The sequence below is a fragment of the Leptopilina boulardi genome, unplaced genomic scaffold (assembly GCF_019393585.1).
Source record: "Leptopilina boulardi isolate dan_hultmark-lab unplaced genomic scaffold, ZJU_Lbou_2.1 LbouV2_21, whole genome shotgun sequence".
Lineage (NCBI taxonomy): Eukaryota > Metazoa > Arthropoda > Insecta > Hymenoptera > Figitidae > Leptopilina > Leptopilina boulardi.
In genome coordinates this window covers 1-22,241 of record NW_026137763.1, presented here as the reverse complement: position 1 = coordinate 22,241, position 22,241 = coordinate 1, and the positions used below count along the sequence as shown (strand labels likewise).

At 26.5% G+C, this 22,241-nt stretch overlaps 2 protein-coding genes across 3 annotated transcripts; one reads left to right on the top strand and one right to left on the bottom strand.

Moving 5' to 3' along the window:
* Nucleotides 1-1,399: 1,399 nt before the first annotated feature.
* On the bottom strand, nt 1,400-8,947 carry LOC127278630 (bromodomain-containing protein DDB_G0280777-like). 2 transcript variants are annotated; one of them, XM_051300430.1, is made up of 4 exons: nt 8,771-8,947; nt 4,282-4,659; nt 3,670-4,173; nt 1,400-2,189 (listed from the first exon to the last, which is right to left on the bottom strand). In XM_051300430.1, the coding sequence occupies exons 1-4, from the start codon at nt 8,831-8,833 to the stop codon at nt 2,031-2,033; spliced, it is 1,104 nt and encodes a 367-aa protein (XP_051156387.1). In that variant the 5' UTR covers nt 8,834-8,947; the 3' UTR covers nt 1,400-2,030. The 2 variants fall into 2 exon arrangements, with proteins under 2 accessions (XP_051156387.1, XP_051156386.1); XM_051300429.1 differs by having other exon boundaries at nt 3,670-4,176; nt 8,771-8,941.
* A 9,087-nt stretch (nt 8,948-18,034) lies between these two features.
* Nucleotides 18,035-21,856, top strand: LOC127278632 (uncharacterized). Its single transcript, XM_051300431.1, has one exon. It carries the CDS (start codon nt 18,035-18,037, stop codon nt 21,854-21,856), a length of 3,822 nt encoding a protein of 1,273 aa, XP_051156388.1.
* Nucleotides 21,857-22,241: the final 385 nt, after the last annotated feature.

Here is a 22,241-nt window from a genome sequence, read left to right as displayed (position 1 = left end):
TATGTTGCTTTTTAAATTTTTGTAATTAGTGATATAGTGGAGTGAATCTCATTATAAGTTTTGTGAATAAGTGAAATAAAACGAACATGCATATATTTCCTTTTGTAGTGTGAGTTAAAAAAATAAAATTGAAGATAGAAACAAATAATAAACGTATGAGTTGAGCAGTGCAGTTTATCTGTAAAAATTGCAATAAATATTGATTATTTAGTATAAAACTATACTATTTCTTGTATACAATTCACAAAACGAGGAAAATTGCATTGGAAAACAAAACAACATAACCTCAAAACGACAGTTAAATAAAATAAAATTTTATTTACGATTTTAATTATTAATTAAATTAATATTATTGAAATTATTCGTATAATAATTATTATTAATTCATTTAATTTTATATTTCTTTTTCCGCATTTTTTTCATAAAATAAAAGCACTTTTACCCAAATTAATTGTAAACTAACCGTTGTTTTTTTGCATTTATAAATTTTAAAAAATGTTGGCCCGTAAATCCAACAAAGTGCATTGACACCTAAAAATACTTTTCTGCTATTTTTATTTTTTAAGTTTTTCAAAATACTTCATTTGATATATTAGATTTTACTGTTATTCAATCTAAAATTTAAAAACATTTTAGGAAAAAGAAAAAAACGTTTTTCACCCAATATTAAAAAAAATATTTAGACACCTATAAATACTTTTGTATTTCTTTCCTATAGTTTTCTAAAAACGCGTTTTTGACCTATTAGTGAAAAATTTATCATTTTATCCATAGTTAACGTTCTTAAAATTTAAAAATTTCTATTTTCTAAAAAAATTATTCTAAAACCATTAAAATTCTCATGAAAAATGCAAAATCATAGAAGAAAAACCTACACCAAATTAAGTTATTCAAGGTTTTCTATTTTTAAAACGTCAATATGTTCTGATATTAAATATAAAAAGTTCACAAAGATGTCAATATATGAGTTTTAAAAGATTTTTTAAATAAATATATTTTTTTATATTGGCATTAGGGTTGGTAGAATAAAAAAGCTATTTATCATTAATTCAAACGTTTTGGCAACATTTATTATATCATATGCTTAGAAAACGACGAAGCTGAAGTACGCAACGTTTATGATAAACGATTTTTAAAGAAATAATTTTTTAAAATGAAAAATTCTATAATTTTTCGCCTAAAAAATATTTCTTGTAGTTTTCATTAATAAACAAATTATAAAAAAATATTTTTTAGGCAAAAAATTATAGAATTTTTCATTTTAAAAAATTATTTTTTTAAAAATCGTTTATCATAAACGTTGCGTACTTCAGCTTCGTTAGAAAACGCTTATATGCTAAAAAATACTTAGAAAAAGCTTTGACACATTAAATGGTCAAAACCCGCTTTTAGTTTGAGGTCATATCACAAGGTTGAACCTTTTCTAAAATACATGAACACAATATAAAGATAAACGCAAGCGAAACAAAATAAAATAATATTTTTCTTATACTCAAAATTGGTCAAAGCTTTTTCTAAGTATTGAACATGTTTTAATTAATAAATAGTACCTTTTTATTTCCTGAATCAATTTTTATTATCCAGAGAAAGAGTTAACTTTTTCGTTAATTCGTTCGGTGAAGATGACAAGAATATTTTTCTAAAAAGAATTAACCATCATTCGTTTAAATTAAATAATTTAAAAAAAAATCTCGCGAGAGATATTGTATTAAAAAATTGTGAGAAAAGTAAATTTAAAAGTCTATGAAATTTTGATTTCTAATTACAAATTTGTCAAATAAAATAGTGTAAACTCTTTCTCTGGATACTAAGAATATTAAAAAATTGATTCTGGAAATAATAGACAATTTATATTAAGATATGATTAATGCTTAGAAAAAATTTTGACTAATAACATGGGATATATCTTAAATAACAAAACACATTTTTAGTTAAAAGTCATCAGGGAGTTGAACCTTTTTCAACATCGAAGAAAATCAGCGTTACTAATAAAAAAAATTAAATAAAAATAAAAATGAAATTTGAGCACGTTAATATCGATTTCTTCTTTCCTTTTCGAATTGTCTTTCTCTCTCTCGAGCTTTTTCCTTCTCCCTCTCTCTATCTCTCTCCAAATCAGTGACGGTAAATTTCAAAAATTTTAATTGTTTTTCGACCTCTGTCAATCGATCCTCGAATTTCTTGATTTGCTGCAAAAAAATTATTGTTTAAAATTTATATTTTCTTACAGTTAAAAATGAAAGATTATTTTTATAAATTCAAATACAATATATACTTTGTGTAAATCAATCGATTCGTTTATATATATATTAAGAATATAAGTTGGACAAAACTTAGTTAAAAAAAATTATGATAACATTTGGGGGACTGAGCTTAAATAAGCTATAAATTAAAGTTGTTAAAAGTTATATTTGATACAATTTAAATCATTATAATATGAATTTGTCTAATAGATAACTTGATTGAATTATAATTTGTCTGAAAATCAATTAGAGGAAATTTTAATTTGACAAAAGTTCACTGTGATAGAATTTTAATTTGGCAGAAATTTAATTTGATCAAATATTAATTTGGGCTCAACCTTTTTTTAAAAGAATTTTAATTTCATAAAATGTCAACATTGCAGAAAAAAAATTTACTGGAAATTTACATTACGGGAATGCATATTTGTTTGAGACATTCAATATCACATAAAATTAATTTGATAGAAATCGTTTTGGGCGAATTTAAAAATTGACCAAAAATTATCAAGAAAATTGTGTTTAGTCAATTTTTAAATTCACGCCGAAATATTACTGACAAATTAATTTTCGGTGAAAATAAATTTCTGGCAAATTAACATTCGAATAAATTTACTTTTTAATAAAGTAGATTTCTATTAAATTTTTTTTGGTATATTTATCTTTTATTAAATTACCATATTGTTAAATTAAAAATCTATAAAAAATTTAATTTATAAAAAATCAAATTTAATTTTTTGTACATTAAAATTCGATAAAATTGACTTTCTGGCAAATGAAAATTTGATCAAATTGGATTCTGCCAAATTAATTTTCGAGCAAATTAAATTCTTGGGAAAAAAACATTTAAACAAATATACATTCTGGTAAATTAGATTTCTTTTAAATTATTTTCTGCACTATTGATATTCTATAAAACAATGTTTCGAAAAAAAGTAAATTTGGTCAAACTGAATGTCAGGTAAATGAAAACTCGATCAAATCCATTTTTAGACAAATTAAGTTTCGACTAAATTGATTTTCTGAGAAATTAGTATTAAGCTAATAAAAATTTTATCAAATACAACTTCTAACAAATTTGTTTTAGACGTTTTTTCGACAAATTTTTTTTCATGCGCTCTAAATTAAAAAAATTTTTTTCTAATAATTTTCAGAGTTCAATTTGTGCAAATTGTTCCAATTTAGAATCTTTACAAATTGTAAAGTACAGATGATAAAAAAAATATTTCTCGATTTAGATATAAAAACTCAAGATTTCACATATTATTTATTGTAAAGAAGTTAATTTTTAATATTCAATGTAATTTTTTAAAAATTTTAATGGAAGAGTTTTTATAAATTTGTGTATGTTAAAAAAAAATAAAACAAAATACCAGAGAAAGAGTAGATTTTATTAATAAAAATGAAAAAATTGAAAAAAACTGCTTACGTTGTGCATTGTGTTGCTACGAGTTTGGTATTGCACGCTTTGAAAGTAGCGCTTTTGCGTTGTGTCGGATTTATTGCAACGAGCTTCTTCCAATTGCTGCACATGCAACAAATCTCCAGTCTGTTGATCCTCTTTTTCCAGTTGTAGCGATTGTTGTTGAAATTCTCGCTGTTTTCCTCCAAGTCCTTGCTGTTGTTGAACTGCAGCTGAATACAGATACTGTTGTTCAGGTCCCTGGAGCGTTTTCAGTTGTTGCAGAGGTCTTGGATAAGGTTGAAATTGCTGTGAAGGAAGTCCCTGGTTCACCTGGATTTGCTCTGCTGGAGGTCTCCGATACAGTTGTCCCTGGACTAGCTGCAGTTGTTGTTGTGGGGGTCCCTGTATATATATTTGCGATTGCTGAAGTGGAATCCCTTGTTGTAGCTGTTGTTGAAGACCCTGTTGTAGCTGGAACTGCTGTTGTGCAGATTCCTGATGCAGCTGAGACTGCTGCATTGGAAGTTCCTGCTGTACCGAAATTTAATTTAATTAAAATTAATTAAATTAAATTTAAAATTAAATAAATTAAATTAAATAAAATTTAAAATTAAATTAAATTTGTCCCTGCTGTACCGGAAGTCCTTGCTGCAATTGTTGTTGCTGCTGTAGGGGTTTTTGTTGCAGCTGTTGTTGGAATCCTTGCTCTTGAACCTGCATTTGCGGGGGTCCTTGAAACACCTGCTGTGGTTGCATTTGAACCACCTGCTGCAGTTGCTGTTGCTGAATTGGAACCACCTGCTGCAGTTGTTGTTGCTGAATTGGAAGCCCCTGCTGTAATTGCAGTTGTTGTTGTGGAGGCCCCTGATACACCTGCGGTTGATGCAGAGCAAGTTGCCCTTGTTGAATTTGTTGCGGTTGGGATCCTTGCAACTGTTGATCCTGTTGTGAGATTCCCTGTTGCACCAGTTGCCCCTGTTGCGAACCTTGGTCCATTTTCTCTTCTTTTTTTGACTGCACATTGTAAGAATATTATGATTAGATCAAATTAATATTTGGGAAAATTATTTTAAAATATTTTTGTAAAAATAACGAATTTGTATTTTATGGAATTTTATTGCTTAGAATAAAAAAAGTCGCCAATTTAATTACATTTTATTAGACTGCTCGCTTTACTTTAAACTTAATTCTTTTTGAAAAAATTAAAGGTCCATGTCTCGTGCTCTTTACAATTAAAAAAAATTTCGATTTATCGTTCCTATTTGTTTGGTCATTTAACTATGCTTTTAAAAATGTTAGTTTATTAAAATATAACTATAATTAAATTTGTCACTTTAAAATAATCCCTTTTAGTATTAATAACAAACTAGCAATATTAAACGCGCGCAAGCGCGCCAAATTGAGTATTTAATTGTTTGTTATAAAGAAATTAAAGATTAATATTATCAATAATAATTTAAATTTATTAGAATATTATTTCATATTAAATGATAATAATGAAAATTATTATTATATGTTATTAAATTATATATAAAATTGAATTCTTTTCCAAATTTTCAATTTAAAATTCAATTATTTACCAAGTTTTCAATTTAAAATTAAATAAAATTCAAATATTACCCGAAATTTTAATTCAACATCATCTTAAATTAAATTATTATCCAAAATTTCAATTAAAATTCAATTATTTTCCAAAATTTCGAGTCAAAATTAATTATTATCAAAATTTTCCATCAGCAATCAACTAAAATTAATTATTTTCAAATTTAAAATCAACAATCAACTAAAATTAAATTATTTTCAAATTTTCAATTTAAAATTCAATTATTTACCAAGTTTTCAATTTAAAATAAAATAAAATTCAATTATTTTTAAAATTTCTATTCAAAATTAATTATCGAAATTTTCAATTAAAAATGAACTTAAATTAAATTATTATCGAAAATTTCAATTAAAATTCAATTATTACCCGAAATTTTCAATTAAAAATGAACTTAAATTAAATTATTATCCAAAATTTCAATTAAAATTTTATTATTTTCCAAAATTTCGAGTCAAAATTAATTATTATCAAAATTTTCCATCAGCAATCAACTAAAATTAATTATTTTCAAATTTAAAATCAACAATCAACTAAAATTAAATTATTTAAAAATTTTCAATTTAAAATTCAATTATTTACCAAGTTTTCAATTTAAAATAAAATAAAATTCAATTATTTTTTAAAATTTCTATTCAAAATTAATTATCGAAATTTTCAATTAAAAATGAACTTAAATTAAATTATTATCCAAAATTTCAATTAAAATTTTATTATTTTCCAAAATTTCGAGTCAAAATTAATTATTATCAAAATTTTCCATCAGCAATCAACTAAAATTAATTATTTTCAAATTTAAAATCAACAATCAACTAAAATTAAATTATTTAAAAATTTTCAATTTAAAATTCAATTATTTACCAAGTTTTCAATTTAAAATAAAATAAAATTCAATTATTTTTTAAAATTTCTATTCAAAATTAATTATCGAAATTTTCAATTAAAAATGAACTTAAATTAAATTATTATCCAAAATTTTAATTAAAATTTTATTATTTTCCAAAATTTCGAGTCAAAATTAATTATTATCAAAATTTTCCATCAGCAATCAACTAAAATTAATTATTTTCAAATTTTCAATCAACAATCAACTAAAATTAAATTATTTTCAAATTTTCAATTTAAAATTCAATTATTTACCAAGTTTTCAATTTAAAATAAAATAAAATTCAATTATTTTTTAAAATTTCTATTCAAAATTAATTATCGAAACAATGCCAAAAAAAACATTGAAAAATTTTTAAAAATGTCAAACAATACATTTAAAAAAAACAAAAGACCTATAACAAATACTAACTTCAGGTGTGAACAGAATGAACGAAAGATATTCACGATTATTATATGTAATTTACAAGTCAGATAAATTTGTATCTTGAAAGGCCTTAGGAAGAGTATACTAAATAAATAAATTTATTTCCACTAATAGTTTCCTTTATTTATTTTATCGCTATTTAGTTTTATTTAATAGTTGTAAAATGAAAAAAATTAAAAAGAATTTTAAATTATTTTTTATTTTATATAAAAGCTTCTAATATAACAAAAAAAATTAATTATTTGTCATTAATGTTCACTCAAAATTTTTAAATCGTGATTTGCCCTCTAACAAATATTTAAGTATTTTTGAATAGATCTATTATTAAATTTATTTCATTAAAATTGTTCTTTTTTAAATTAGTTGACGTAAATATTCCACTAAACCCTATAATAAAATTTTCGATTAATTATTGATAACTTTCAATGTAACTCATGCAAATTTTTTTTTTAATTTGAAGGGAAGCGAGAATAATAATAATGAATAATTATTTTATAATAAGTATTAATTTTTTAATAAATCAATTAATTTACTAATTACTCCGAGTAATGCAACAAAATATACTGAATTTTTGTGACGCAAGTTTAGAACGAAAGTAATTTTTTAACATTACTTTGTTTAAAAATAACAGAATGCGAAAAAATTTACTTTACACTCATTATTATAAATGTTAATTATAGTGAATCCGTTGATTAGAATAAGTAAAAGATGATATTATAAACTCTACAGCGAATTTGTTAATATTTTGATTAGATAGAAATTTGAATTTTATTTTCAGAATTTTTTCAAATAGAATTTTAATTATGCGGAATGGCAAGTAAATAGTATCTTAATATTGAAAAAAAATATTGTGATAAAAATCTACCTTATCGCAATATACATTTATCTAATATTAATTTGTCAGAAATTCAATTTAATGAAAAATTAATTTGCCAGAAATATTTCGGTGCAAATTAATTTTCAATCGAATTAGCATTCTGACAAATTAGTATTTCAACAAATGTGTCCTGACGCAGTGAAAGGGACCTTATGGTCCAATTGCAAATTGTACTTTAAATGTTCATAATAAAAAATGAATTCAACAAAATAATTTGTAATTTTTGGAAATCAAATTATTTGAGTTGCTCTTTCATTTCCAAAAACTAGAAATTATTTTGTTCAATTCATTTTTTATTATGAACATTCAAAAGTACAATTTGCTATTGTACCATAAGGTCCCTTTCACCGCGTCAGGACACAAATGTTAATTTAGATCAAGTAGATTTCTACAAAATTTTCATTCTAAAATATTTAAATTCTATTTAATTACAATTCTGCATTATTCAAATTCTACGAAAAAAAAGTAATAAAAATGTTTTGCACAAATTGAATTTTTAAAAAAATAAAACTTAATTAGATAGAAATCTTTTAAAACTACAATTTCAACAATTTCATATTATGATCAAGTAAAATTCGACTGATTACAATTCTGTCAAATCAATATTCTAAAATTTTTGTTCACAATTGATTTATGCACCTTCCAATAAACAAAACTGCTTGCTATTTCTATCTTAAATCATTTAAATTAATTTGTAATTTAAAATCATGCTTTTAATATATAATTTTAATTGTTTTTCCGAAAAACTAAGAGACACTTATTTTCTGTTTTACGAAAAAAGATATTTTGCAGAGTTACAAAAATTTACAAATTTTTTTTTCATTCTTTTTTCTTTATTTGTTTCACATTATCATGTTTTTAATTATTTTTCTTTTAACTTGATTAATGTTTTAAAAAAAATATTTAAAAAAATATTTTAAAAAATATTAAAGAAAAATAAAAAAATCTTTGAAATGTTTTTAATATTACAAAAGAACATCATTTTTTTGAAAAAAAATCTAATTTCTCAAAAATTTAATTTTATTTTTGAAAATTTTTTTCTACGCGGCCATTCATTTAATAAGAAAATTTTATCTAACAGAATCTACATTACTTAAATCAAGAAAACATAATTGAGAAGTACAAACTTTTAAAAGGAGAGATTTAAAAACAATTTTTTACAACAGAAAAAAAAGTAATCCTTAAAATGTAATCCAGTTGGCAAAAACCATAATTTTTAAAACACTTCAAAAGCGTTTAACGAACGTTTTATTAACAATGAAAATTTTTTGCTTACTGGGAGTTTAAAGTCATTTAAAGTTTTAAATTGAATTTTTATTAAATAATAATGACTTACTTTCTTGGGTGTGTTTTTTCCCTTTTTCACAGCAGGGCTTCTTCCTGCACTTCTCCTAGGCATGCGGGTTTCGACTTGCTTTTTTTCACTATAAAACTGGAGAACTACTCCTTTTCACTTGTAGATTGACGACAAACTGTCTAAAATAGCCAAAACCACCCAAAAACAACGATATCTGTGATGACGCGTGGACGCGAGCGAAAAGTAGGGTTATTTCCTCCAATCGCTGTTCAGGAATTCGGGTCCGCAGCCAATCTGCGTGCACGGCTGCACGATGGCATTAGAAGCGTATATGAGACTTTTTGCCCTTGAAAATGACAACAAACCAAGATATGTTTCTTGAATTTTATTTTCAGAATTTTTTCAAATAGAATTTTAATTATGCGGAATGACAAGTAAATAGTATCATAAATATAAATATAAATATAAATATAAATATAAATATAAATATAAATATAAATATAAATATAAATATAAATATAAATATAAATATAAATATAAATATAAATATAAATATAAATATAAATATAAATATAAATAATATAAATATAAATAATAAATAAAATAATATCATTTATAAAATATATATTCAAAGAAAAGGTATTCTGTATATCCTATAAAGAAATTAATTATATACAATAATTTTTTATTTCAGATAATAAAAAAAAATAAATGCGAAATATTCAAAGCTAATAAATAATTATTTGAATCAATTATGAAAATTATTTCATTCAATACTGCATGTCTTTTGATTCAAATAAATATTTATTTGCACCAATAAAATATTTTTCTTGAAAAAAAATAAAAATTTTCTTGAATCAAATGTTTGATTATTTATCATAAGTAATTGTTTTAATTGAAACTAAAACCTCTTTAATTGCGGCAATTATTATTTTATTTTATTCTTTCATTTCTAAATTAAATTCTTACTCAAATTAAATTTATTAATTAACGTTCTAATTAATTAACTGGCGGATATAGATTAAAAGTATTAAATAAAAAATTTAAAAAATTGTAATTTCTGCATACTATGATCGGATATTTTCATTTTTCAACTAATTCATTCATAGAATTAATAATTAAACGCAAACCTGAGAAATAAAAAATCTATCGCATGAAGGGAATCGAACCTACAACCTATGGACTATGAGCCTAACACTTTACCAACTACGCTACGCACGCTACATGAAAACGAATGTTAACTTCTTGATTCTATTTAAACTAGCAAAATACCTAACTCAGAAAAGTGCTTAACATCATTTAGTTAAAGTTAAGATATTAAATTATATTATTCAATTAAATGCAATTTATAAAATATAATTAATTATATGCTTTATGATTATTATCATGAATCATCCCAGGTGAATTTTCAAAAAAGTGAAATATATTTTGATTAAAAACATGTTTTTTGTTGTTCTCAATTATTGTGAACATTAATTTTTTGTCGATAAAAAAATATTTGTCTTTTGGACTTAGAATATTAAATAATATATATAAATAAATGAATAGTATCAAATAACTCATTATTCTCATTACACTTGAATATTTCATTGAGCAAAATATTTTATTTTTGTTTAATAAAATAGTGTATTAACATTAAATAATTTAGTTGATTAGAATCAATAAAATAAATTTATTGTATCAAAAAAACGAAATATTTGAGTGAAATAAATAAATTAATAGTTGCAAGTAACTCATTATTTGTATTAAATAAATTCATTTATTCAATTCAATTAATTATTTAATTGAACCAAATACAATATATTTGCTTCAAATAAATGTGATTCAAATAATTCTAGTTATTTAAGTCAAATACATATATTGTTTTAAACCAATTAAATATTTTTCAAATAATTTGAAGTATTTGAATCAAATAAATTTTTTTTCAGTGTAGTAAAATTTCAGTTTGTTAAAATATTTTTTACCATAATTTGCAAATGACCGAAAGTAGATCCCTCAAAAAGATTTCGTTCTGAATTTTAAAATTGCCCAAAAAAGAAATAATTAAGAAAATTATAGTAAAAATTTTACAAATTCAATTAGTAGCATCATCTGTTACTATTGAATTAGTTGTTTCATCACTTTCTACTAAAAAAAGTCAGTTTTGCTTACTAAATAATAATAATAATAATAATGCGTTTGAGCGCGCACATTTCCCTTATATGTTTTTAAGATTAATAGTGATTAATAATTATTCACAAAATAAAAAGTAAAGAAAATAAAAAGATTATAAATACATGATACAGAATAAAATAATATATATAAAATTAATGTTTCTAGTTTTATTATTTTCTAAAAATTCATTTATTTTTTTAATAATTATAAATCAGTTATTGATCATTAAAAAATAAGAAACAATAATAATAAACATTAAAAAATAAACAATTAAAAACGAATTTATATTTCATTTTTTTCGTGAATTTAAATTTAATTTGAAATACGATTATATTACCCGGAAATTTTTATATAATTGTATGAAACTGAGATCCAAACATGATTTTATTATTTTTTGAAATGCGATATTGTCAACGGAAAGCGTTAATATAACAATCATATAAAAATTTTGTTTTAAATATAATGAATTGACAGAGCAGCGTTTACATTAGTGTACGTGAGCACGAGCGTTTGTGTGTGTGCGCTTATAGCTGGTGCACAACAATCGGCGTTTGACGAGACGCGTGCCAAGAGAGAGAGGGAGAGAGAGCAACTAATCAAGTGAAGGAAATAACTCACTTTTGTGAAGCCGACCGGGAAGTTTCTTATCTACCCGTTCGAACTTGCAAATACTCAAATCGCATACAAGATTAACGGTCGTGAATTTCGTGTATTGTGTTAGAAGTCAAAATAAACATTTGAATTCTAAGGTCCACATCAATTATACGAACCGAAATTTGTAAATAAAATATTTCACTCCCTATTTTTTTAAATCGTGAGGACAGGAGATTTAGTGTAGTGATGTAGTGTTTAAGTGTTAGTTTATAGTTTAAAGTGATAATATAAAAAATGGAAAAATCACCCGATAAAGAAGAAGATGAATTTGAGGAGTCACAAATTGGACCTATACAACAGGAAATTAAGAAGGAAGTTTTGAACGCATGGCACAAAAGGAAAAGTGGAAAATATCGGACTAGCGGAAAAAGATTGTCACAAACCAAAGCGGCAAGATTAAGGTCAGTTGATTAATTAATGTCTTTAATTAATTATTTTCTTAATTTTATGCAGGAAAAAAATATTTTCTCAATTATTGAACAAAACTTTTTCCCAATTATATAAAATTAATTCAATATGAAAGCAAATACTATTAATCTTATTTTTTCAGTACTTTTTTTAAAAGTAATGAAAAAATTTGAAAATAAAAAATCTTATAAAAAAATTACTTCTTATTTAAATTCAAATTTTAATTAACAGAAATTGTCTTATTTTTTTTTTTATTTAATTATAATTTAATTTTACTATAATAATTGAACTAGCAAAATATACGCGCGGTAAAGCGCGAGTGATTATTTATATACCATTATTTTTAAAATCATTAAGAATTTTTAATAATTTGATTATTATTAAAGAAAAAATAAAATAAAAATAATAGAAAAAAATTTATACAACATATCCTATTTTTGCCAGGAAAGTAATATATACAATTTCTGTTTTTAATTGAACTTTATTTATTTTTTATTAAAAAAATATTTTAATATTAATATTTTATTAAAAAAAATAAAATCCAAAATTTAATTAGTTAAAAAAATTGAGTGAAATTCATCGCCAAATAAATTACTTTCATTTTTCTTAATGAAACTAAAATTCAATTATTTGCAATTTTTAAAATAATTTTAATGAAGCTTGTATTTCATTAGGGTCAGTTGTGGTAAATGGGGACAAAATTGCTATTTTTCACAAATTACGTAAGTTTCTTCCATTAAATGGTAATATTTGCGGGTTTATTTTTTTAAGTTGTTATTTACATTCCCAGGATTAATTTTATGCAGCAGAAAAAAATTTAGATAAGCTTTAAACGCATGAAACTGGCTGTCCCCATTTACCCCAAGATTTATAAAATTTCCTAAAATTTGGGGTAAATGGGGACAGCATAGTTTCTAACAAAAGTTTAAGAAAAAAGTTTTCTTAAGTATATTACTGTATTAAGGGATGAAAAAACTTGAAAAAAATTTGTAGTAGATATGTAATAGTTGAACCAATTAAATTTTTTTTTATTTTAGTATTTTGTCTCGCATTTGAAAAAAACAGACTTAAAGATCATACAAAATTTTTTTCTTATTCCTTATAACTCCCATAACACAAATTCACTTGAATTTTTGATTTTTGTTAATTTGGTTAATAATAACAAGCTGTCCCCATTTACCCCAAAAATTTGAAAACTCTGGGTAAATTGGGATAGCTTGTTATTATTAACAAAATTGACAAAAATTCAAGTGAATTTCTTTTATGGGAGTCATAAGGAATAAGAAAAAATGTTTGTGTGATTTTTAAGTCTATTTTCTTTGAAATGCTCGACAAAATACTGAAACAGTTTGACTTTGATTTTCAAGTTTTTATGCATTGAGCGATAACTTGAATTATCTTGCTGCCAATTGTCAACATTAAAGCTTGTCAATACTCAAAACCTCTTGCAGGTGATCTGAGGTTAAAATATTGACGTTGAACTTAATTTTAAAATTGTAAATTAAGCTCTAAAACCTCTTGTCCCCATTTACCCCAACTGACCCTAAATAAATTAAATTAATTATTTTTCAAAACTAAATTATTTTTAAATATAAAAAATTTAATAAATGTTTTTTATTGATGAAAATTAAAAAAAATTCTATATTTATTGCAATTATTAAATTAGTTAAAATTAGTAAAAAATTAGAAAAAAAATTCTTAAGTCAAAATTTGAATTAACGTTATTAGAAAACAGAATTATCGTAGTAATTTTTTTCCAGTACTTGTAATAAAATTTCCTGAATTTTCCCTGATTTAGAAAAATACTAGATTTTATTTAAAAAATACTAGAAGAATCGTTTTTTGCGCTTAGATTTTTGTTCTATCATATATATATATATATATATATATATATATATATATATATGTGACAGTCCCCGAGAGAAGGGACCTTAGCTCACCAAAACGAATTTCACAGGGCAAGCGTTTGAAGAAGAAGCAGAAACGTGGAACTCGAAGAGTGGGGCGGAACTTCTGAAAAGTTCCCCCACCACACTAACACAACGTTGTGTTTCTGTATACGTGAGCTTCGTCTACTTCGTGTATCTTCGGGTCTCACGTACGCGAAGCTCACGTACGCGAGAGTATAGTTGTGTAAGTAAAATAGTGGGGCTGATTTCTTGAGTGCCACAATCCGCCTCGAAATGCGCTTGACATACCCATCTTCAAAATGTTATTGTGTCAAAAGCAATTATCCTAATCAGTTTTTGACTTTTGCATGTGAAAAAGCAATTCAAAATCTATCATTTACCATATAAAACTCAATATTGACCTCTGGTGAGCTAAGGTCCCTTCTCTCGGGGACTGTCACATATATATATGTGTGGGGTAAAATTCCTGTAGCGAACTAAGTGAAAAAAAAGTTGATTGAACCAGGCAAGTTACAACTTGCACATAGTTTACCCCTAGGGGTAAGTAATTTAACCACAAAGTATTGTTAGGTTTTTTCAAAAACTGTCGGAGAGGGAGGGGGTTGGATTTTTTTGAAAAATTTAAGCAGTGAATTTTTCAAGACATGTAACTTTTAAACAGAAAGAATAAAAAAAATTTGTACTATATGTTTTCGAAAGGTTTTTTTCTACTCATTCGAATGGTGTAAAAAATGTTTCAAAAAATTCAAATTTTGACCCTTTTTTTTGAAAATTAAACTTTTTTTAGAATTTTTTATTTCATTTCGGTCATTTTTATTTTTTTATTTATTTTTTTTTGAAAGCTAAAATGTGTATTTTTTTCACAAAAAATATTGAGATGTCCTTTTTTGTTATTTTCGAGATATTAATTAATTAATTAATTAATTAATGTTAATAAAAAATGAAATATTTCACAAATAAATAAAGTTATTGCAATCCTGAAGGTACCAATTAAAAGCTGACGTAATTCCGCATTCAACGAGCCATATATAGACTATTTTGGTTTAGAGGATTTTTTTTAAAAACAATTGCCATGTTAGGCAATTGTTTATTAACAATATACTAATCCAAAGTACATTATATAGGGCTCGTTGGATGCGGAATTTTGTCAACTATCATTTAGTAACGTCAGAATTACGATACATTTATTCGTTTATGAAATATATAAATTTTTATTAACATTATTTAATTAATCAACTAATATCTCGAAAATAACAAAAAAGCATCTCAATATTTTTTAAGGGTCAAATTTTGAATTTTTTGAAATTTTTTTTTTCACCAATTGAAAGAGCACAAAAAAACCTTTCGAAAACATATAGGACAAATTTTTTTTTCTACACGGAAAAAAATTAATCTCTAAACTTGAAATAACATTAATCTTACATCCAGTGAAATATAAGTAAGTCTAAATTAGACATTATAGTCATAATTACGGTGATAAGTTGTGTTTAATTTTGTCAAACTTTATACCTAAAAACGCCATAAATTCACATCTCTAATTTAGAGATTTGTTCATTTCACAATTCTTCTGATATAGATTACATTGTATTTCCCAGTTTGAATCAGTTTTCACTTTACGTATTTGTTATCACGTGAGAGATAATATTTTTATGTTTATTAAATTTATTTATCACAATGGCTGACGATTTTGCCAAAAACTGTTTAATTAGATGGAATTTAACAGAGTACATCACTGTATTTGCAGGTAAAATTTATATAATTTCTTTTGACACCGGATAACCTAACCTATAAAAAGTTGTACTGAAACGTGTTTTTTCAGTGTGTGTTTTTTCAGAAAATATATTGTGTGATTTTGAGACAATTTGCTTAAATTTAAAAAAAATTAAATGTTTATTCTAATAATATATTATTTTAATTTATTCAAATAAGTTGATAGTTTAGAACTGTATGTTTCATATCATAAAATTTGAGATTTCTAATATGATTTTTAGGCATAAGAAATACGTGTTCTTCATATTACTAATATTCGGATCAGATATAACCCCAAATTTCAGTTCTAGAGATCTGCTCACATCCGACGTCCGATTCCAGCGATAGTTTATGCCTAAATCTCATATTAAATCTCTAATTTAGAGATTAATTTTTTTCCGTGTATCTGTTTAAAAGTTACAAGTCTTCAAAAATTCACTGTTTAAATTTTTCAAAAAAATTCAACCCTCTCCCTCTCCGACAGTTTTTGAAAAAATCTAACAATACTTCGTGGTTAAATTACTTACCCCTAAGGGTAAACTATGTGCAAGTTACAGCCCGATCCGATCAACTTTTTTTCACTTAGTTCCCTACAGGAATTTTAGAATTCTTTAGAATTTTTTTTAGGAATTTTTTTAGAAAATAATATATATATATATATGAGGCATTCTTTGTCAACGCGGACACCCCTCTCGCCCAAATTCTTTTCATTTTAAATTCATGTTTAATGGCTTAAATTTTAGTTAAAGGAATATACTTTTGAAATCTGAGTGGCATATATCCAAAAACAAAATATAGGATCCAATATAAAGGTTATTCTTTAAATTTATCAATAAAAAGTTACTCTAATTCATTTTGAACAATCCAAAAAGTAATGTTTCAGGCCTTTTTAGCCCTTTGTATTTGGAAATATGCCACTCAGATTTCAAAAGTATATTCCCTTAACTAAAATTTAAGCCATTAAACATGAATTTAAAATGAAAAGAATTTGGGCGAGAGGGGGGTGTCCGCGTTGAAAAAGAATGCCTCATATATATATATATATATATATATATATATATATATATATATATATATACATTTTGTAATTGAAAATTTTGGTTTAGTGGTTAGAACCGGCCACCGGATTGACAAAAGTAGTAGGGCTGTACCAGTTCTAAAACACAGGTAATGCAGGTGTCTACATTACCGACATATGGTAACTCTACTTTACCCTTGGCGGATGTTACCGGCCGTTGGCGCGAGATGGCGCTGTTGCTCGCGGGAATATTTGAAATTTAACCCTTTTGGTTAGGTTGATGTTACCGACCGTTGCCGCGAGATGGCGCTGTTGTTCGCGGGAATTTTTGAAATGTTTAACCCTTTTGGTCACCTCCCTTACCACCCACTTTCAACCCTCTTGGTCACCCACCACCCCCTTATTTGCATATGATTTTTTTTAAAATTTAACTCTTTCTATCGCCTACCCACTCCCTTATTTTGCATATATGTCTTCTCTATGTATAAACATATACGGCCCCAAAAATTTAGAAATTATAATTAGAACCTCGAGGAACAAAGGGTTCGCGAGATACCGCGCGGGACTGTGGGTGGTTGGGAGTGGGTGGCTGTGGGTGGTGCACAGTGGAAGACTCAAAAGTGAAAGGTGCGCGGCAGATTTGCGCGTACGGTCACCGGGCCCGTTGGTAGTCCATGCGTCAAGTGGGGATGGAGTGCAGTGGTGGGATGTTGTGAATGGTGGGGACTACACGTACCTCAGGCGATTCCCGTGGCAAGGAAAGTCATTCTGTTCCAGCTTCCAGAATCAGCAGCATCAGACCTCCAACACTAGCCATATATCTACAGCAATTCTCTTCAGAGGTCTCATTCCAGTATAAAACTTTGTTAAAGCAACAGTACCAAGAGCATCAGTGTAAGTTATTCTTATTTGTATATTCATATGTATAAATTATATGAAATTAATTATAATCCTTTTTTCTGTTTTAGATTCAAGAATAGCAAGTCAATCTTCCTACAAGAGACAAACATTCATTTGCATTGCCAAATTTTATAGCAGCATTGTAAGTTTACTCAAATTCCATATCTTTGTATACATTTCTCTTAATATTCATAAAATTGATTGTAATTCTATTTCTGTTTCAGATATACTAAAAGCAGTAGAGTGAAGCTTCGCAACATCATCTTCGGCAGACATCTTTAAAATCGAGCACTACCCCCACCCCACCCCTTCACCTCCACTACTTCCTTTCCAACTTATTCCAAATTCTTTTGATAGGTTTTTCAGATTTTTTTTTTTTTAGGTTATTTTCAGCGTTCTTTTTAGCATTCTTTTAGCGTTATTTTCAGAGTTCTTTTTAGCATTTTTTCAGCGTTCTTTTCAGATTTTTCAGCTTTTTCCTCATACAATCCTTTTCAGAATTTTTAAAAAATGGCTAATCGTAGAAATATCGAAACATCTAAACCATACACCTCTATTGATAGTTTCAATGAGATTTGTGAAGCCTCAGACAATTTCATTGATGCTGCCAATATAGAGTTATGCTCTAGAAAATCCGGTGACGATCGACTCATTAGTGCATTTCAGTGGCATCACAAGTCTAGACAAAATTATGCAATTTTAATTAAATTTTTTAGAAAATATAGCTTCTCAGTTCCTCAAAAACATAGAATCTTAACGTTATTACATCATATAAATTACTTGAAATGCCACTTTGATTCGCTAATGAAGCACGGTGCAGGACTTAATCAAACAAATGAAAAAATTAAATGGGCTCTAACTGATTCGGCTTTTAATAATCGACTACAAACCGGTACAGTCATTAATTTAAGTCACTTAGATGTTAATGAATTTTTAGATGATGCCTTTGTTCCTTTTGAAAATCATATTAGAACTTGCTTAGACACGTTCGGTCCGTTGAAAGTATATACAGTATTCAATGCAAAATATAAAAAGCTTTTACCTGACGGTACTACAGAATTCGATATAAAATATTTCATTAATAAGTCAGAGACAATTTTCCCTTCAACTGAGTTACGCGATTGGTATAATGATTATGTAAAACAGAAAACACTTAAAGAAATTGAAGATTTTCAAGATAAAGAATCAAATTGGCAACTCTATTCAATCCATAGATTAGATGTCAATATTAACAAATACAATCCTTTGCGTGTTGGTTCTTTCATTGATCTACCGCCATCTATTAAAGCTAAACGTGCTTGTGTCAATGTCAGAAATGAAGAGGATAATGAATGCTTCAAGTGGGCAATATTATCGGCATTGTATCAAGCTTCGTCAAATCCATCTCGTTTGCAAAACTATGAAAATATTCAACATCAGTTAAATTTTACAAATATTAAATTCCCCGTAGCACTCAATGACGTTGCAAGATTTGAAGTGCTTAACAATATTTCAGTAAATGTTTACTGTCTTGTTAAACGAAAGGGGAAATTTACCGTCTCGCCAATACACCTAACCTCGCAGAAACAATCCAAACATGTTAATCTTCTACGTGTTGATGATCGCTATATTGATGAGGACGATGATAAAGAAGATTCCGCAATTTCCAACAAATTCCACTATGTTTGGATAAAATCTCTATCACGTCTTATAAATAACCAAGTGTCGACAGATGGACATGCGTTATTTATTTGCGATCGTTGTCTTCACTACTTCAGAAGCAACGATAAACTTACCGAGCACGTTGAGGATTGCCAAAAAATGAATAACACCAAAATCATCTTACCTAAACCAGGATCTAGTAGTATTCAATTCAAGAACTTTAGTAATAAAGAAAAAGTACCATTCATCATATATGCAGATTGCGAGAGTCTACTAGTTCCAGGGGAGAATTCTTCATCTATGGGATGTCACACAGAAGTAGTTCAACAACATCAACTTCTCAGCATTGGATTCTATTTAAAGAGTTATGATGACTCTTTAAATGAATACCGGGCATCACCCAGGAATGAAGAAGATCCGGCGAGATGGTTTGCAAAAGAGTTGAAAAAGTTGGCGGAAGAAATTGAACCTACATTTATGGTAAATATTCCAATGGATACTCTAAATGCAGATCAAAAAGCCTCATTTAAAGTAGCTAATATTTGCCATATTTGTATGAAAACTATCAAGCATGGAGAAGTAAAAGTTAGAGATCATTGCCATCTGACTGGGGTGTATCGAGGTGCAGCCCATCAAGATTGTAATGTCAATTATCAAGATTCTCGAATAGTTCCTGTAGTCTTTCATAATTTAAGTGGTTATGATGCACATTTTATTATTAAAGCAATCGCGAATGAGTTTGAAGGTAAAGTTGACGTTCTTCCCATTAATAAGGAAAAATATATTAGTTTTACAAAACATGTTGAAGCAAGTCTCATTAAATTTAGATTCATTGATTCATTTAGATTTATGGCATCATCTTTAGACAAATTAGCATCATATTTAAATGAATATAAAATTGTTAAATCAAACTTTTCAGCTTATAGTGATAATAAAGTTAATTTGTTAACCCGAAAAGGAGTTTTTCCTTACGAGTATCTCGACTCTAAGGAAAAACTCGAAGAAACTCAGTTACCCCAAAAAGAACGCTTTTATAGTACATTGAATGATTCAAATATATCAGATCAAGAATATTCACATGCTCAGCAAGTATGGTCAGAATTTAATTGTAAAAGTCTTAGTGATTATGTTTATTTATATATGAAAACTGACATCTTGCTGCTTGCTGATGTATTTGAAAATTGCCGTGAACAATGCTTAAAAGCATACGGGTTAGATCCTGCACACTATTACACGACACCGGGTTTTACTTGGGATGCTATGTTAAAATATACAAATGTAAAACTAGAACTGCTCACTGACATTGATATGATAATGTTTATTGAACGTGGTATAAGAGGGGGCATAAGTCAATGTACAAATCGTTATGCCAAAGCAAATAATCAATATATGAAAGAGCACAATGTCAATGAGGAGACTTCTTACATTGTATATTTAGACGCTAATAATCTATATGGTTGGGCCATGGTACAGTCTCTTCCCTATGGTGATTTCAAGTGGGTTTCAAAATTTGACAATAGCTTTAATTTTAACGTTGCAGATGATGCAACTATAGGTTATATTTTGGAAGTTGATTTAGATTATCCTACAGAACTACATAATATGCATAATGATTTCCCATTTTGTCCTGAACACTTGAAACCACCAGGGTCAAAGCAAGAAAAGCTTCTAACTACTCTCCAACCGAAACGAAAATACATTCTCCATTATCGTGCACTTAAACAAGCATTAGCCAATGGGCTTAAGTTGATTCACATCCACCGCATTTTACAATTTAAACAGTCAACTTGGCTTAAAGATTATGTCGATTTCAATACTAGTCAACGAACAAAGGCTAGTAATGAATTCGAGAAAAACTTGTTTAAATTAATGAACAATGCGGTGTATGGTAAGACAATGGAGAATGTACGTAATCACGTAAACGTGAAACTCGTGACAAAGTGGGAGGGTAGGTATGGGGCAGAAGCATTAATTGCTAAACCTAACTTCCACACGCGAGCTATCTTTAGCGAAAATTTGATAGCTGTGGAACTTAGGAAGACTGAGGTGTACATGAATAAGCCGATTTATATAGGTCTTAGCGTGTTAGACATCTCAAAAACCCTTATGTACGATTTTCATTATGATTATATGAGGAAAAAGTATGGAAACAACTGTAAACTGCTTTATACTGACACTGACAGCCTTATTTATAATATCAAATGTGAGGATGTCTATTCTGATATGAAAGCAGACATTTTCAAATTTGATACTTCTGATTATCCCATGAATAATATATATGGCATTCCGCAAGCCAACAAAAAAGTGTTAGGTCTTATGAAGGACGAATGCAATGGGAGGATTGTCACTGAATTTGTTGGTTTGCGTAGTAAAATGTATAGTTTACGTGTGGATAATCAAGATTTCTTAAAAAAGGCAAAAGGTGTAAAGTCTAATGTAGTTAAGAAACATATAACTTTTAATGATTACATTTATTGTTTAAAAAATATTAAAATCCAATCTCGAACTCAATATTCCATTCGCTCCAAACTCCACAAGGTCCTTACTTTAAAACAGAAAAAAATAGCCCTAAGTCCCTATGATGACAAAAGATTTTTATTGAAACACAACACTGACACTCTTGCATGGGGTCATTATATTATAGAAAGAGATAAAGCCATAGAAAACGATGTAGAAATGATAGAATTATAAAATAGAATTTAAGTATTTATTGTAATAGAATATAAGTATTATATTGTAAATAGAAAAGAGAAATCTAATTTTATGTATATTTATGAATATTTATTGATGTTATTTATTATATTGATAAATATTTTATTGATGTTGTTATACACATTGGTTTTTAAATAAATGAAAAATTTTTTCTATATACTCTGAAACTTTGTCTACTTTTATTTAATAGAACCTTAATATAGTTTAACAGTTAGGAAATAAAGAAATTCACTAAAAAGTTTACATTTTTTATACATATTTTATTTAAAAGTAACTTCCATATAAATACAAGACATTATTACATTTTAGTTCAACATTACTTCAAAGTCAGTTTAACTTTTCTAAAAGTTAACTTTAACTTTTC

Coding starts and splice junctions, on each gene's coding strand:
- LOC127278630 (XM_051300429.1), bottom strand. CDS start 8,833: ATGCCTAGGAGAAGTGCAGGAAGAAGCCCTGCTGTGAAAAAGGGAAAA. Junction 4,660..8,770: donor GAAAAAACACACCCAAGAAA/GTAAGTCATTAT, acceptor TACAATGTGCAG/TCAAAAAAAGAAGAGAAAAT. Junction 4,177..4,281: donor AATTGCAGCAAGGACTTCCG/GTACAGCAGGGA, acceptor ATTTCGGTACAG/CAGGAACTTCCAATGCAGCA.
- LOC127278632 (XM_051300431.1), top strand. CDS start 18,035: ATGGCTAATCGTAGAAATATCGAAACATCTAAACCATACACCTCTATT.